At 37.6% G+C, this 16610-nt stretch overlaps 3 protein-coding genes across 6 annotated transcripts in view; 2 read left to right on the forward strand and 1 right to left on the reverse strand.

Moving 5' to 3' along the window:
- LOC104721119 (U-box domain-containing protein 5-like) lies at nt 1262-4640 on the forward strand. Its single transcript, XM_010439032.1, has 5 exons — nt 1262-1690; nt 1796-1867; nt 2004-2189; nt 2309-2416; nt 2501-4640. Exons 2-5 carry the CDS (start codon nt 1826-1828, stop codon nt 4427-4429), a joined length of 2265 nt encoding a protein of 754 aa, XP_010437334.1. The 5' UTR covers nt 1262-1690; nt 1796-1825; the 3' UTR covers nt 4430-4640.
- LOC104721120 (transcription factor BEE 2) lies at nt 4677-6316 on the reverse strand. 4 transcript variants are annotated; one of them, XM_010439034.1, is made up of 5 exons: nt 5906-6316; nt 5637-5831; nt 5340-5546; nt 5121-5255; nt 4677-5035 (listed from the first exon to the last, which is right to left on the reverse strand). In XM_010439034.1, the coding sequence occupies exons 1-5, from the start codon at nt 6194-6196 to the stop codon at nt 4940-4942; spliced, it is 924 nt and encodes a 307-aa protein (XP_010437336.1). In that variant the 5' UTR covers nt 6197-6316; the 3' UTR covers nt 4677-4939. The 4 variants fall into 4 exon arrangements, with proteins under 4 accessions (XP_010437336.1, XP_010437338.1, XP_010437335.1 ...); XM_010439036.2 differs by having other exon boundaries at nt 5637-5816; nt 5906-6315; XM_010439033.2 differs by having other exon boundaries at nt 5121-5261; nt 5906-6315.
- LOC104721121 (pheophytinase, chloroplastic) overlaps nt 15930-16610 on the forward strand; it is a 3413-nt gene continuing 2732 nt past the window's right edge. Inside the window, exons 1-3 of the mRNA XM_010439037.2 lie at nt 15930-16153; nt 16227-16331; nt 16426-16564. Coding sequence (XP_010437339.1) covers nt 16057-16153; nt 16227-16331; nt 16426-16564 — 341 coding nt within the window. The 5' untranslated portion in view covers nt 15930-16056. The remainder of the gene's footprint in view (nt 16154-16226; nt 16332-16425; nt 16565-16610) is intronic.

A 16610-nucleotide genomic window follows, 5' to 3' on the forward strand; every position in this document is an offset into this window, starting at 1 on the left:
CTTTTTTTTTTACTATCTATCCTCGTTATTTTTTTTCCTAACTTGCTATGACCCAAAAAAAAATGAACTGAAATAAGTCTGTCTTGGTAACTATTAAAGATTCTGGGTAATTTTGGATGATTTTTCTGGTGATAATGTAGTATTTTTTTTGTCTTGATCCACCCAGGGACCCAATGTTGGTGATAATGTGTTTTTTCTTTAATTTCTTGACCATGATGCAAAATGTGAAAAAAATATATGATGCAATCCAATAAGCCAAAACATAAAAATGTACATGTTGTGAGTTTGAATTGTGTTCGGTGTTTTTGTGCTTGTGTCTAATAAAGCTTTCTTAAGACTCTCTATATATATAGAGTAATAATACACAGAAACTAGCTAGGATAACTATCTTATGCAATGGATCAATACAAAACCCCCGAAGACGAACTTAAAAAAAAAAAAGTCAAACTTCTCGTTTTGGCTATATTACATTATAATCATTGTTTTGACTACGAAAAATCAATGATATAGTTCAACTTTCGATAAATTAGAATGAATCCCAACTCTACTACATACGTATAATTGAAATCACTATCTCATGTTTCCATAATAAGAATCAACCCGCACTCTACGATGTGTATAATTGAAATCATTATTATTTAACGAAGAAGATAAAACCACACTATTAACTTAACCAAAACAGTAGTCAAACTTTTTTGACTGGAAAAGATCGAAACCAACTCTTAATTATCTAGAAAAAAAACAATCTTAGTTACATCACTATCATCATCATCAATCTTTATTAGAAAGAATGGTGAAAATCATTAGTTTTAAAATTAATACGATTAGAAAAGCAAGAGAAGGAAGGAATTTATTCAAAAATATATATATTTCCTCGTTAAAAAAAAGAATAAAAAAAGACTTAAAGAAAAAAAAGAAAAGAAAAAAAGCATGTCAAATAGAAATAAATTACTATAAGCATCAAAAATTGTTTGCATGTGGAATTGACCTAAGACCATAACAAGCACTCAGACCTCGTCCCTTCAATTTAGTCTGCGCTTCGACACGGCACTCTTATTATTTACTTTACTTATTTATGAATGTTTTAATTAAAAAATTTAATAAAAAGAAACGCGGTGATGTAGACACCGTGACGGCCCAATTACCGTCCTTAGGCTCAACGGTTTAAAATCGATTGTCATCTCTAAAAGGCTGTCACTTTTTAAAACACTCACAGTCCTTTTTCTTCTTCTTCTTCTCCTTCTTCTTCTTCTTCATAAATCTCTCTTCTCTCTCTTTTTTTTTTTTTTTATTTTTATTTTTTTACCAACCATTATTCTTTTCTTCTTTTTCAACCGATCTTTGCACGAACACACCTTGAAAGACTGATCCTTTTTCTTGACCCAGTTGAAAAAGTTTGTGCCTTTTTTCTTCCTTTAAAAAAAACAGAGGATTTAGGGTTTGTGTTTGGATTTTTAGAAGAGAGAGGAAGAGTTATGCTCAAGGTTTTACCTGAAGAAATTATCGCTTTTTTTTATCATCGGTTCTTGTTTCTCTTTCTGACTTACGGTGGATTTGCTAGAGAAACACTCTGATTTTGTTCTTGAGAGCTCTGCAAATATATATATATATATACGCTGTGGTAGTGTGGTTCTAGTGCAAGCAAGCAATTCTTCAATTGAGTTGCTTTGGAGTCTCTTGACATAATAAGGTAAGTCAATTTTATCCCATTTATATCTTCCCTTGTTACTAATGCTAGCTTGAGAGATGTTCTTAAAAGAACCTCTTTTTTTTGTGTGTGTGTGTGTTTTATCAGACTTAAAGAATTTAGAAACGTCCTGATTAGATGGCGATTGATTACACTGACCGGATGCATCACTCTTATAAGGTTTGTGTTGTTTGATCAAATATATCTCTTGTGATGATTGAGTTTTTATGTCTTTCAAGGTTTGTTATTGTAATGACTTGTTTTTGTTGCTCTGTTTCAATTGTAATGACTTGTTTGTGTTGTTACTCTGTTTCAGATACACTCTTCCATGTGCATAGAACTGAAGAACGTAGTTGATAGAATCATGAGAATCGTTCCTCTTATAGAAGATGCTCGACCTGGTTGCTCCTCTGGCATTCAGACTCTTTGTTTACTCCACAAAGCTTTGGCTAAAGCTAGGCTCCTTCTTCAATATTGCAGAGAATCCAGTAAACTCTACATGGTATGTTTTACAAAATCTCAACTTTTTAACACATTTTTATTAGTTGATTATGGGTCACTAATCCCTTGTTTCATCTCTATATGGTCTAATGTGTTTTAGTTCTATGCTTCAATCTTCAGGCAGTAACAGGAGATGCTATACTCGCTAGAGGTTCTAGCGCAAAAAAATCATTGGAGCAATGCTTAAACGACATTCAAAGTATGGTACCGACTGTTTTGTCTATCAAGGTTTGTACCAAAACTATGTTTCTTCTCTCGTCTTTTCATCTAGAAAAATTACAAAATCACTGATGGGGGTTGTTTCACTTGCAGATAGCTCAGATAGTCCAAGATCTTAAATCAACTGTGTTGACTCTAGAATCATCTGAAGAAGAAGCTGGGAAAGCTATTAGAGAATTGATGCAACGTAGCACAACTTCTTCTGTTTCTTCCGTTGACAGCAACAACGGTTTCTGTTTTGCAGCAATACAACTCCAACTTTCAACACCTGAAGCCATTGCGATAGAGAGAAGATCCTTGAAGTCGCTTTTGGCGAAATTAAAAGAGGGTGAAGTGGATAAGAGACAGATTCTCAAGTTTCTTCTCTATCTCCTGAAAAAGCATGAAAGAAACATTTGTGAAGAGAACTCTTTCTCACACCATCAGTTCATCAATGATTCTCTACATGCTAATGCTGCGGAACCCGAGTATTCTGAGGAACACAGTGCTACAACATTTCCCGAGCAATTCAAATGCCCTCTTTCTCTTACCGTGATGTATGATCCTGTCATCATTTCCTCAGGCCACACCTTTGAGAGGATGCGGATTCAGAAATGGTTTGATGAAGGCAATGTTTCTTGTCCTGTATCAAAAAGGAGACTGGATGATTTCACATTGGAGCCTAACTTAGCGATCAAGAATCAGATATCAAAATGGTGCGCGAGGCACGGTCTTGATGTCCAAGATCCAGCGATGAAGGACACAAAGGCTTCTCACAATATCGACTTCTCTGTTTCCATTGCTAGTTTCGGAAGTTCTCTTTGCAATATCCCTGATCTTGGCGGCCTTTCGATTGCGGATTTAAACTCGATCTGTTCCATTGATTCGCCATCCTACTCTAAGATGTTAAAAGGTGGTTACTTTACGCCAATGCAGCGGATAGATTCTTCTGCTTCAGGGGAGAGTGTCACAGATTCTTCTAGTCACACCGAGATTGAGATAGATCCCTTATGTGGACTCACTAACCTTCCATGGGATGCACAGATCAAGGTCATTGAAGATGTGAAAAGTCGTTTTGAGCACAGTACCCGCGCTTTTCGGTCAATGTCACCGAGTAAATTTCTTGAGCCACTTATCACATATCTGAAGAATGCTCTCGAAAGATATGGCACTGCGGGAGAGATTATAAAGGGTGGATTGGATTTGTTGTTGGCATTTCTCAATGGAAACAGGAAGGCTATAGAAGCTTTAGAAGAAGAGGTTTTCAAAATGTTTTCAGTCTTTCTCGAGTCGGAGGTAGTAGCTGAAGAAGCTCTGAACATACTTGAGGTTGTCTCCAGCCACCAGCAGGGTCTCTCCAAGATAACTTCATCAGGCTCTCTCTCTTCCCTCTTGAAGATCGCAGAGTCTCAAGCAGAACATCTCCAAGAACAAGCTATGATCACACTCAAGAACCTTTCATCAAGCAGTGAGATATGTTTGGAAATGGTATCTCTCGATTTCATCCAGAAGCTCACATCTTTCTTGCAACGAAACATATTCTGCAAACACTCGATCATTATTCTGAGAAACCTCTGCAACACTGAGAAAGGTCGGGTTTGTATCACCGAAACTCCGGATTGTTTAGCTTCCATAGCTGATCTACTCGAGTCAAATGTTCCAGAGGAGCAAGAGAATGCAATCTCCATCCTCCTCCAGCTCTGTGTGCAGAAGATCGAGTATTGTGATCTTGTAGTGAGACAAGCAACTGATATTTACTCATCTCTTCTCTTGATATCCAACAATGGAACCGATGAAGCTAAGGTGGGAGCATCGGAATTGCTTAGAGCTCTTGAAGAAGTAGATTCCGACAGAGAAGAAGAAGAAGAATCATCCAGACCAGAAGAAGTAACAACTGCTTCAACTAGTTCACAGGTTGTTACTTCAGTTACTCGTCAGGAACCTATCATAACAACAATACCAGCTCCAAAGAGATCTGGTCTTCCAAAGAAATCTAGTTTTTTTGGATTCAATTTCTCCAGTCTCAAGAAGAAGAAAGCATAGTTACAACAAGGCACAAGTTTAATTAGGCTCGTTTTAACTTAATTTTTTTTTTGAGAAATTTCATTAATTTCTTTTGGTTCTCTGCTTGTTGGCTTAGCTAGGTTTGTATATGTTGATACCAGGCCAAAAATGCCTCCATTAATACAAGTATAGTTGTATAATTTGTGAAAAGGATATAGTTGTGAGGAAAATAGCTTGCATTTTTTTGGCATTTTTGTCCAACAATAAAATGTTAAGCATACATATATAAAAAATGTTCAGCTGGAATTTTCCTTTTTTTTTTTGTTCCATTTGATAAATTTTATATAATCTACAATGTACAACAAGGAATTGTTACGGCCACAAGAATTTTCCACTTATACATATCCCCTGGAATATTTATCTCTATAGTATGAAGATAGTATTGAAAGATCTTTTTGGATTGGGTTCCTTTGTCTTTCTGGTTCAAATTTCAGATAACGTAGATAAAAAGGATAAGACAATAAATAAAAAAACTCTTTCCCTAACTTTTTACTTGAGGCTGAAGAAATTGGAAACGGAATCGGTTCTGAAGCTGCTGTAAAGACATTGTGAGTTAGTTTCCCAGCTTGAAGATGTCTGATCTTTCTGCAGAAAAGAACAAGGAAAAAAAAGCTACTTCACGGACAAGTAACAAGAATTTGAAAATAATGAAAAGGAAAAAGATTATTACAGCGCCGAGAGATGTGGTTTGGTTTGCGTTTATGACTGCGTAATCCAGAGATCCTTGCTGATGTAAAGGAAAAGATCTAAAATCCGCCATCATTGACTGCTTCGAAACAGCTTCTGGAAGTCCTGTGAAGTAAGCCTGAAACTAGATTTTTAACCTAAAACAAGTCAGTAAATGCGGAAAGCTAGGTTAATTCTTACGATGAAGCTGACGTTAATTCACCTGTTTTGCGGATAATTCATCGATATGAGACTCAAGTTCTGGGTTAATGACAGAGAGTTTCATCGACAGGAACTCGACTTGCTGTTGTAGAGATTGGACATAGTTGATGATCTCATCAAGCATACCGGCTTTTCCAGTAACTTTGTTGCATCCAGGAACAATATCTTGAAGACATTTCATCTTCTTGCTTATCTTTTCTCTCCTTGCCTGCCAAGATCCCACCACAATAAATCACTCTGATAAAACCCTAGAAAGTAATTTCTCTGAAATCTCTGTAATAACAAGTTTGTTAGTTACCCTTTCCGCTAAGCTATGTCTGTCTGTGGCTTCACCTCGTCTAGCTCTCACATGGATGTAATCTGGTTTCTGGATCTCTGAAGATGTCTCTGTGTTGCTCATGTTTGATTTTCCTTTCATGCTTGACTCTGTTTCAACCTCTGCTTTGATCTTCTTCTTCTCTCTCTTCTCTGCCTTACCCTTAAAAACCAAAAGCTGAAACGATCAAAATCAATGTATCAAACGAAATCTAAAACCCCAAAAATTCAATACTTTCTCGACCTACAAACCTCTGGTTTTCTCTTGTTCTGCAAGGCAATGGCTCTGTTATCTTCATTGTTCTTCACTGGTTCCATATGGAAGCTGCTTGTCCTGGAAATGCAGCCATCAATAGTATCATAATCTGGTCCGAATTCTGGAAAATGTCTGAAACTCTGCAACTCATCATTGTTGTTTCCCAAATAACTCTCAACTCTCTTGAGCTCTTCTCTCCCATCTGAGCCAATTATCTGAAGAAACTCAGGTGAAACCAATTGTTGCTGTTGTAGCCATTTAAGCCTATCAAGTACAGACAAGTCCATGGAGAGAAGGTAAAAAGAAAACTAACTTAAAAGCTCTTCTTATCTTTTCCTTATGAGGGTTAAAGCAAAAAGAGAGATAGAGAGTTTAAGTTATATGTGTGTGGAAGAAAAAGTAATCCAATTGATATAATTATTCTTAGCTTTAAATAGAAAGCAACATTGACCCACACACATGAGATTCGAAATCTAGTGAGAGAGGGACAAAATTGATAAAAGTGGAGGAGGTTGGGGACAAAGAAGGTGAGATGAGAAGTTGTGGGGTCTAAATGACATAACCTACCATGTGGTCATGTCTTTATGAACATGAGATGAGGAGTCTCTTAAGTTAGTCGTTTTTGTGTCTTTTCTCTGTTTTTTCTTTTTTCTTTTTGCCCTTTCAAGTTTTTGAGAGATCTTTTATTTGGCACTAAAAATTACCAAACTAACCACTAATCAGACTTAGTATATATATACTTAAGGTTCGAAGGTATGTATTTCAGTATCTAAGGTTGAACCAAAAAAAAAAAAAAAATCCGTTTATAAATAAATGATTAACTAATACGTAAAATTATACAATGATTAACATATTTTTCTTTAGAATCAAGCCATTGAGTTTTTGGTTAAGACTAACTTCTAATTGTACCAATTATCCAAATTTTCTTTATAAGGATCGTACTTAGAAGAAAGATTGTTTCTTAAGCTTAAAGGTGGAAAGAGTGGGGAATGTGAATTATGAATCTTAACTTACAAATGAATAGAAACAATTGTTTGAATCATGAGCGGTTCGGGTGAGTGATATCATTCTCATGTCTTGTTGTGAATCTATACCGTGATCTTTGACCTTGTGACGTATAAAAACTACCATCTATGAATCTACAAATTATACCAATATTTTTTTATTATATTTCATATCTTAAAGAGATCGTTAACCAAAAACAAGATATATCTTAATTAGAGATAGATCATCTCATAGTTTATTTAACAGAAAACTAAAGAAATAATTAAAAAATCATGTGATTGGGAGTTTGGGACAAAAATAAATAAGAGACCTAAAGAAGAAAATGGGTTTGAAGATAAGTGATAGGAAGGTAGGCGACACCATTGCTTTTGATCTAAGTGTTTGGTCCCTTTACTTTGTTTTCTTTTGATATATTTAATGCATACATATTTTGGAACATTCTTCATTCTGTAGATAAGTAGATTATTGGGAGATTCTTCAATTTGAAGACATTAACACACCTATCAATCTTCCACACAAACTTTTAGGTGATTTTAACAAATTTAGGTATATAAAAAAGTTGAAACTGCAGTTGTGATATAACGTCAAGTCTATAAAATGTTTTACAAAGTTTCTTAGATCTTATATCCCATCAAGTTTGATGTAAATGCAGATTCTGGAACAACTCGCTGTGAAGAACAAGTCGTTGTACCGAACAGAGCGGTGTGCCAATCAGGAAGGTGCATTAGATCACAGACGTCCGAGTTGCTGACATGAATGTGTGAGCTGACGTGGCAAGACATGAGTGGATGTGATGATGTGTCGGGTAAAGTTGATGTTTTGGCATTGAAGATAGAGACGAGAGTGCTCTTGGAGATATGAGGAATATTCTCCACTACAAATAAGGAAAGGATAAGCTTGGGCAGCAAGCAATTTCCTTATCCTTGAAGATATGTAGAATATTCTCTACAACAAATAAGGAAAAGATAAGCTTGAGAGCAAACAGTTTCCTTATCCATTGATACTTGGAGATTCGCCTTCTAGGATTTCTCAAGTCGTGTATATATATTCTAGGAGTAGGCCACGAGCCAATTTGAGCATTCTAGAATATTGATACAGTTGTAAACTTCGAAGCCAGAAAAATAAGGCTTCGAAGGTGTGTTCCCAGTTCTCTGTGACATTAATCAGGGAGGTGATTAAGTGCGCAGAGAATTATTTTTCTTTCTCTTAGATCTACACTGGTGAGAGTTTAGATAGAAAAGAGAGAGGGTTGGTTTTCTTCTCTTAAATCTACACAGGGTTTTGTGTTAGATAGAAAAGAGAGAGTTTCAGATTCATTCTTAGTCGGGATCAATCCTATTGGGTAGAATAGGTTGAGTAAGGGCCGAGACAAAATTGTATCATTGTAAGAGATAAATTTTGTTAATAAGATTGAAGAGAAAAGCGTTGGGTTGGCGCGCTCCAAATGTTAATCAGTGTGTTGTGTGTCTCTATACCCTAACATTTGGTATCAGAGCGGATGCTTGATAAAAGAATTTTTAATCTTTTCAACATGTGAGATCTTGAGATGAGGTATGGAGAATCCACAACAGTTCATTGATGAGAACAATCCGCTGATGCTTGACGCTGAGCATTATGATGATTGGAAAGCACAAATCAGACAGATGATTCAGAGTCGCGATATGGAAGCCTGGTTCGCTGTTGAAGATGGATGTCACTTCCAACACTTACGAACATGAGAGGAGAAATTGTAATAAAGCCTTGTAAGTTGTGGACGGCTGAGGAGAAGTTAAAGGGAAAACAGAACGCTGAAGCGTTATCTACTATTTTCAGCTGCTTGCCGAGAGATCTGTTCGCGATGGTGCAAGAGTGTACGTCGGCGAAAGAAGCTTGGGATCGTTTGGAAGCCTTCTTTGAGGAAACCAGAAGGGTGAAGAAGGAAAAATCTGATGTATCACCATCCTGTCATTTCAACAGTCAACTAAGCTCCCCTTGTCAGGAAGTTGTAGTGCTGAAGAAGGTACACAAGGATAAGAGACAGATGAACTGCAGATGAGAAAGAACGATCAGAAGACTGAGGAATCATTCACTCTGAAGACTGTAGAAACTCAGACGAATGTTCAAGGTAATAAGGAAGTATTGATCAAGAAGCAGTTCAGAAGGCTGAAGGGTGTACAACGCCAGCATCAATCTTCATCATCTGAATCTGATGGAGAAAAAGAATCTCAGAGTTCTGAATATCAAGGTTTTGGACACTTCAAATCAGGATGTTCTACACTTAAAAGAAGAATCGTGTTGAAGTGTTACAACCATCAAGGCTGTGATCATACAAAATCTTTTCTGACATGGAGTGATATTGATTTTCCCAAAGAAGATGATAATAATCAGAAGTCTGTTTTGAAGTCTAATGATGAAGTGGCTTGCTTATCTGTTGAGAAACAAGTCATCGCTCTATCTAAGGATCTGATTCTGCAGAAGAAGGAGAATTATGATATGATGTCTGAGAAGGAAGAGTTGCCTTGAAGAGTCTTCACGCTTGAGAAATTGTTGTCTGAGGAGAAAGTCATTTCGTCTTTGTTGAGACAACGTCTTGAGGATCAGCTAAAGAATAACAAGAGGCAGAGTAAAGGAGGAAAGGATCTGGACAAGCGGCTGATCACTCACAAAGGTACTATGATTTCAAACTGTGATATGAGCAACAATGGAGGAAACTCAAGTGGTGACATGAGTGTAGTGAACGGGTCTGTATCTGGTCAGAAGACTGCNACATAGGTCATGAAACAATTGTGCTGCAAAACAAAGGTGATGCTGTCAAACGAGTGTCTGAGTTCAACCTGCAGAAGACTAAACAGATGACTGTTGTGAACTTGCTAAGAGGGAAACTGCGTCATTTTGGTATTATGGTGTGATTGATCATATTAAGGTTGATTGCTACAAATTTAAGAATCGCATAAGTCAACTCATACGCCAGAAGAAATTCCACAAGGTTGGAAGAAGAGGCAATCAAGTCTTCTTTAAGAAGAATGATATGTTAATTGTGTTAGAAGTTGGGGCAAGATTGTGGAGTGTCGAAGATCTCATCAAAAGAACATGTTGCTGTTACTATGCTAGTCAGAGCCTCCACAAAGCTGCCTGTTTCAAGTGTTTGGATTGTACTATACCACTCACGCATCTGAAGGAGTGTCACAAAGATGTTCGAAGATACAAGCGAGCAAACATCAAAAAGCGTGACATGAACTATTGTGTTGCGCACACTGTTGATGATGAACAGACTGTTGTGTTGAAGCACTTGTTCTGATAGTGGTTGTTCAAGGCACATGACTGTGAATAAAGAAGGATACAAAACTTTGAAGAAGGCTTAGTTGACATGGTCACTTTTGGAGATGAAGCTGAAGGTAAAATCAGAGGCAAAGGTGTATCTCGTTGTAAAGATCAGCCCACTCTGGAATTTGTCTACCTTGTTAATGGTCTAAAAACCAATCTGATTAGCAGCAATCGGTTGTGTGATGAGGGTTTAGATGTTACCTTCACCGAGAAAGGATGTCAGGCGGTTAATGAGTGCCATAATATTCGAGTCGAAGGTCAGCGTTCTGATTATAGCTATTATATATGGAAGTCGCCTAATTCACAAGCAAAAGAGCTCAATCAGAAGTGTTCTATGATGCCTAGAGACATGATCTCAGAAGGAGTGCATTAACTAGTTGTTGTTAAGTGTAAGCTGCAGCAGTCATGAAACTGTGAGAATCACATCCATCAAGAAGCTGCTGGAAGGATTCAGGAGGGCAGAGTTGTTGTGTCTGCTGCTACTATCCAGAGTTGTTCGGATGCAGTTAATGGCGTGGCAAGGCAGAGCTTTGCAAATGGATTCAAACTGCAACAATGTGATATATCTCAGGCAGGCGAAGCTATAGAGGTGGTTACTATGTCTATAGACGTCGTTGCAGAACATAAGAGACAAATGTGGACAAGTTGTGGAAAACAAGGCATGAGTGATCGTACAAAGCTCTAAGGAGAGTTTGCTAGATGCAACACCTTCACTTCAACACGAGGTAATCAGAAACATGATAGGGATTGCCTTTGTGCATAACTTCATGTTGTATCAGATGGATGTTAGTGGGATTGCTAGGAATGACTTCTTCAGAAGACTGTTTACTAGCAACTGTAAGGTTTTGAGATATTCATATACCAATGCGAGTATGCCAAAGGTTGATCAGTGCATGTGAGTAACCAAGGAGTGAAGATGAAGCCACACCTATGAGAGTTGGAAATGTTCTATCTTAGAAGATGATTCAAGAGATTGTGTAAACGGTAACTGGTACGGTGGGATGATCAGTTGTCTGAAGATGTGTTGTACCAGCAAACCAGACATAGGTTATGTACTTGCAAGTTGTGAGTGTTTTAGTATCACACATGCAAGCTGCTGAAATGATTGTCAAGTATTTCAAAGGCACATGCATCATAAGGCTGATATTGACAAAGGAAATAGCAGAAACTTGAAGAGATATCGCTCTCTGAATCACCGTGAAGGATCTGGTGGCTATTGCTTTCTAGGAACAAAGCTGATCTTCTACTACGCTCAGGAGCTTGTTAAGGTTCCTTGTTCAATTGGTAAATCTGAGGTTAATGCCTTGGGACCCTGTTTCAATCACCTGATGAGGATCAAACAATTGAGAATAACGTACGGTACATTCTTAGACTATGCTTCAATTTTGTGTGATAATTGTTTGGTTGCTAATATTGTTGTAGATCATGTTTCATATACTAAAATTGAATTACATGACCCTGAATATTAGTTTATTCATAGAGTAGTTGTGGAGAAACTGATAGTAATAGAACATTAGAGCACTGATTTGCAAATTGTTGATTTGTTTACAAAACCATTGGACTTGGATCAACACATGATTCTCAGAAAAGTCATTGGTGTTTATGAGATCTAATATGTTCTGTGAGTTGTTTTGATCAGATACAGGGACATGCATCATAACAAGCCATGAAATTCCTAGAATGTATAAAAGATCAACACTCTGTCCAAACAAAGAGTCAGTGGAAAACAGCTGCCTGTCATGCCAATACATATTGGGGATCTCGTAAAACGTTGTCGTGAAGGAGGAGGTCAAAGAGCTGAGGAGTGGCATTATTATGTATTCGATTATGAAAGAAGTACCAGTTGTTTGTAAAGTGGCTGGTATGTCTCCAACAGAGCCCTGAAGAATAATAACAAGGGAATGCACAAATATTCGCGGTTGAGAAGTCAAGTGATATCGCTGATAGAAATCAAGAGATTTAGCAAAAGATCGTTCATATCATCAAACTGTGAAGATCATTCATGTTTGTTGGATCTAAGCTCTAAGGTAGTGTATCATGCAAAAAAAAGTGTAGCCAAAGGAAATTCCAGCTGCCTACTGCACGTTGATGGTGAACCATGAGAATCAAAGGCATGCCAGAGCGAAAGACTAGCCACTGATCATAGAGCTGTTATTTGAAGATTCACAATAGGTTGTGGTAGTTTCTGGTGAAGTCCTGAACAAGTGGTTGGCACACATCACAAAACAGATCTCAAGGTATAAAAGCCTCTTACTTTAAGAAGTAAAAATTAATATAAAAGTGTTTTTGATGGTCTATTGCTTTTCTGGTTCCTTCACTTCCTGTGTTTAACTATGTTTGGATGACTGAGGTTGTATATAAAAGGCTGAAAAGAAAAAATATGTTGTAAAATCAATGTTTTGTAGTTAAATTCAAATGATTGATTGCTGAAACACGAGGCTGATTGTAAATATTGTTGATGATAATTGTTTGTATGTTTTCAACAAGTGTGCACTGATTTGTGTGTTAAGTGTTTCAGGTTTAAGCTTATTTGTTTCAGCTCATAGGACTGATCATGACTCTCTAAGAGGTAAACTCCAGAGAGGAGCAATGGATCAAGGGTCTGATATCTTGAGTGATGGATTGATCATGGAAGTAGGATCAGAGAGCTGTGTGTTCATCTAATTATGTGGGTTGTGAAAGTGCTTTATAGGATGGCTGCTTAGTTTTCATGTGTCTGAAGGCGAATTGAATGACTGATATTGGGTCTCAATCGATAAATGAGTATAATGTCGGTTCTATGATGCAAAGGAATAAACCTACCTCTTCCAGAGGCTGATGAGAGTTCCTAGACAGAATATTGTGCTTGTAAGGTGTTATGTGACTATCATGTCTGTACAACAAGTGGGTATTCATTTGGGTTCATCTTTGATCCAAGTATTTGACGCAAGGTACTGTTACCGGAAGTTGGACTGTGCTACAAAGCAAGTATCTATGGTATACCAACTGTTTGGCGTATGTACTGTAGTCTGTATTGATGGTAAAATGCTCAACAAGTTTCACCACGGGTCACTATCTCCAAAGCAAGGGTCTGTTTTGTCTTCTACAAGTGAATCTAGAGAAGATGTCATCTTACGGTTAAAGAAGATTATGCAGAAGTGTGTGGATGCTTCAGTTTCTTGAAGCCTACAGAAGGATGACATGAGACCAGTTCATTCCTGATAATAAGATAGGGCAGCATATTGTTATGAGATCCTTGGTTCAGGTGTCTACAGGGATAACAGAGATGTGATGCTCTTGTCATCATCATACATGCATGTTTGGACAATGTTGTGTTAACAAACGGACGATTGTGTTTGCTCTTAATGATGTTGCATGCAACTGTTGAGTTTCTCAGGAATGTGTTTGCTTCAGCAAAGGTGTATGAGATTCTTGGACTAATCTGTTAAGTGCCTAGGGGTTTTGATCAAGACAATGAATGTTGTTTTCAAAGAACTGTGGATTTGAAGTCTCACATGTACATCAACTCTCTGTTTGGTTGTGGTGGAGTAAATGTCTAGGCTGGTATTAGACATGTGAGACTGATGATAGTTGAGTTAACAGATGATCATATGTTTGAGTTCCCTACAGATGACGAATTAGAGAAGTGATATCTGCTTAGCTCATCTGATTAGGTAAGGACAACAAGACTCTGTGTCGAATCATTCAAAGAAACTGGTTTAGATGCAAGAATGAAAGTTATCTACAGTGAAGCAAAAATTTGAAAGTGTAGAACATGATACACAAGGGGCTGTTTTTTTTTTCCATCAAAGCTTGTGTATGGTCACATTCACATTGTGATTCGATCAAAGAGCTACTTGCTGTTCGAATTCTCGACTATCAGCGTCCTATTGCCCAACATCCAGTTGTGGTTGCAAGGAGAGTCAAAATGCTTACAAACATGAAGCTGTTTTCAATATGCGACGAGTCTGATCATCAAAGTGCTTAAGGATATGAAACACCACTGTTAGCAGGCAAGTGATTCCCATAACTCAGTATACTGTTGTGATACATATGTCTGTTTTTGACTTAGTTGATCACTCAAGCTGGGGGAGAATGATTCTGGTTCTGGTTTTTGATATAATTCTAATCAACGCCTAATGATAAGGAGTTCTGTGCTTATGGGGGAAAATTCTTTTAGCTACTTGGTTTAGGGGGAGAATCATTGTTTATGGGGGAGACTTCATTGATTAATTGGTTGATTTTAGGTTCTTAATGTTTGAAAATATGCCAATTGATTAAGTCTGATTAGAGAGCTATTAAGAACATGGTTTCCGCTGCACTGGGGTTTCTGATTGTTAGGTTCTTAATCATAGTTCTATTTGAACAAGCTGTTGATTGATTTTGCTAGATAATGACTGTTGGTTTGTCTAGTTGTTGCTTGTTCTGTTTTTGGCTTGTGTTTGTTGGAGTGTCTTTTCAGGTTGAACCAGAGAGATGCTTGAGTACCAAACTCAGTCAAAAAGGGGGAGATTATAAATGCAGATTCTGGAACAACTCGCTGTGAAGAACAAGTCGTTGCACCGAACAGAGCAGTGTGTCAATCAGGAAGGTGCATTAGATCACAGACGTCCGAGTTGCTGACATGAATGTGTGAGCTGACGTGGCAAGACATGAGTGGATGTGATGATGTGTCGAGGAAAGTTGATGCTTTGGCATTGAAGATAGAGACGAGAGTGCTCTTGGAGATATGAAGAATATTCTCCACTACAAATAAGGAAAGGATAAGCTTGAGCAGTAAACAGTTTCCTTATCCTTGGAGATATGTAGAATATTCTCTACAACAAATAAGGAAAAGATAAGCTTGAGAGCAAACAGTTTCCTTATCCATTGATACTTGGAGATTCGTCTTCTAGGATTTCTCAAGTCGTGTATATATATTTTAGGAGTAGGCCACGAGCCAATTTGAGCACTCTAGAATATTGATACAGTTGTAAACTTCGAAGCCAGAAAAATAAGGCTTAAAAGGTGTGTTCCCAGTTCTCTGTGACGTTAATCAGGGAGGTGATTAAGTGCGCAGAGAAATGTTTTTCTTTCTCTTAGATCTACACTGGTGAGAGTTTAGATAGAAAAAAGAGAGGGTTGGTTTTCTTCTCTTATAGATAAAAAGAGAGAGGGTTAGTTTTCTTCTCTTAGATCTACACAGGGTGTTGTGTTAGATAGAAAAGAGAGAGTTTCAGATTCATTCTTAATAGGGATCAATCCTATTGGGTAGAATAGGTTGAGTAAGGGCCGAGACAAAATTGTATCATTGTAAGAGATAAATTTTGTTAATAAGATTGAAAAGAAAAGCATTGGTTTGGCGCGTTCCAAGTATAAATTAGTGTGTTGTGTGTCTCTATACCCTAAGACTTGACACTTTTGAAAGTGTTTGCCGACTTATACTTCAGAATTCAGATTAAAGCGCATGTCGTTTTATGTGCTCACCAAGTCTAACACTAACGCCTAACGGCACCACGTTTGTCTAGGAGCCGAAACAGAACATTTCAAAAGTAATCGACTGAACCGGCCGGTTCAAATAATTTGAGATTACCGGTGTTATTGTTAAACCAAAAAAAAAATCGCAATTTACGAAAACACTCTGGTTCGCTAAGCGGGTTCTCAATTTTACGAAACACTCTGGTTCGTGAAGCGGGTTCGACTTGTCTGGCTTAGGCATCGCCACAACTCTTCCGCAAGTTCACATACACGCTCGGTGCCGTGCTCCTAAGTCCTAACGTGTCTTCTTAGCTCTCTCAATTCTGAAATATCTGGTTCTCTCTTGTCTTGTCCTTGGAGATTATACGACTACGAGGTTTGTTCTCTGTGAACCAATCAATCGATGTCTGCTGCATGTGCTGTAACACCGTCTGTTAGGACAGAGTTGTTCAGCTCAACATCTAAAAGATCAATCTTTCCTGCTCAAATTTGTCGACCCAGTAAGGATTCAAATCCAAATTCTCCTATAGATTAAGCCTGAGTTATATTTATTGACAATCTTTTGCAATAAAGGGAACAAATGTGAAATCAGCAGAAGGGAATTTGCAATTAGAGGAGGGATTGTTGCTTCTGGAGTTTCAGTCATGGGTACTTCTTCTGCTTCTCAGTCTCTTCCAGGTAAAAAAAGATCCTAGCTTTGGACTTTTTCTTCTCTTTTAGTTTTAAAAAATCTTATCTTTTTGTTTGAACGAAGTTGGATGATTCTCTTTAGGTAGTGAGAGGTTGGCTTTTAAGCCAGAAGGGTATAACTTTTGGGAATGGAGAGGTCACAAGATTCATTATGTGGTTCAAGGAGAAGGCTTACCTCTTGTTCTTATTCATGGATTTGGTGCTTCTGTCTTTCATTGGAGGTACCCTTCCTTAGTTTCACCTCCCAAGCTCTATATTGTCACTCTT

This window comes from Camelina sativa, chromosome 11 (assembly GCF_000633955.1).
Source record: "Camelina sativa cultivar DH55 chromosome 11, Cs, whole genome shotgun sequence".
Taxonomy (NCBI): Eukaryota; Viridiplantae; Streptophyta; class Magnoliopsida; order Brassicales; family Brassicaceae; genus Camelina; species Camelina sativa.

Coding starts and splice junctions, on each gene's coding strand:
- LOC104721119 (XM_010439032.1), top strand. CDS start 1,826: ATGGCGATTGATTACACTGACCGGATGCATCACTCTTATAAG. Junction 2,190..2,308: donor AATCCAGTAAACTCTACATG/GTATGTTTTACA, acceptor TTCAATCTTCAG/GCAGTAACAGGAGATGCTAT. Junction 2,417..2,500: donor CGACTGTTTTGTCTATCAAG/GTTTGTACCAAA, acceptor TTTCACTTGCAG/ATAGCTCAGATAGTCCAAGA.
- LOC104721120 (XM_010439033.2), bottom strand. CDS start 6,196: ATGGACTTGTCTGTACTTGATAGGCTTAAATGGCTACAACAGCAACAA. Junction 5,832..5,905: donor AGAACAAGAGAAAACCAGAG/GTTTGTAGGTCG, acceptor TGATCGTTTCAG/CTTTTGGTTTTTAAGGGTAA. Junction 5,262..5,339: donor ATGAATTATCCGCAAAACAG/GTGAATTAACGT, acceptor TTAAAAATCTAG/TTTCAGGCTTACTTCACAGG.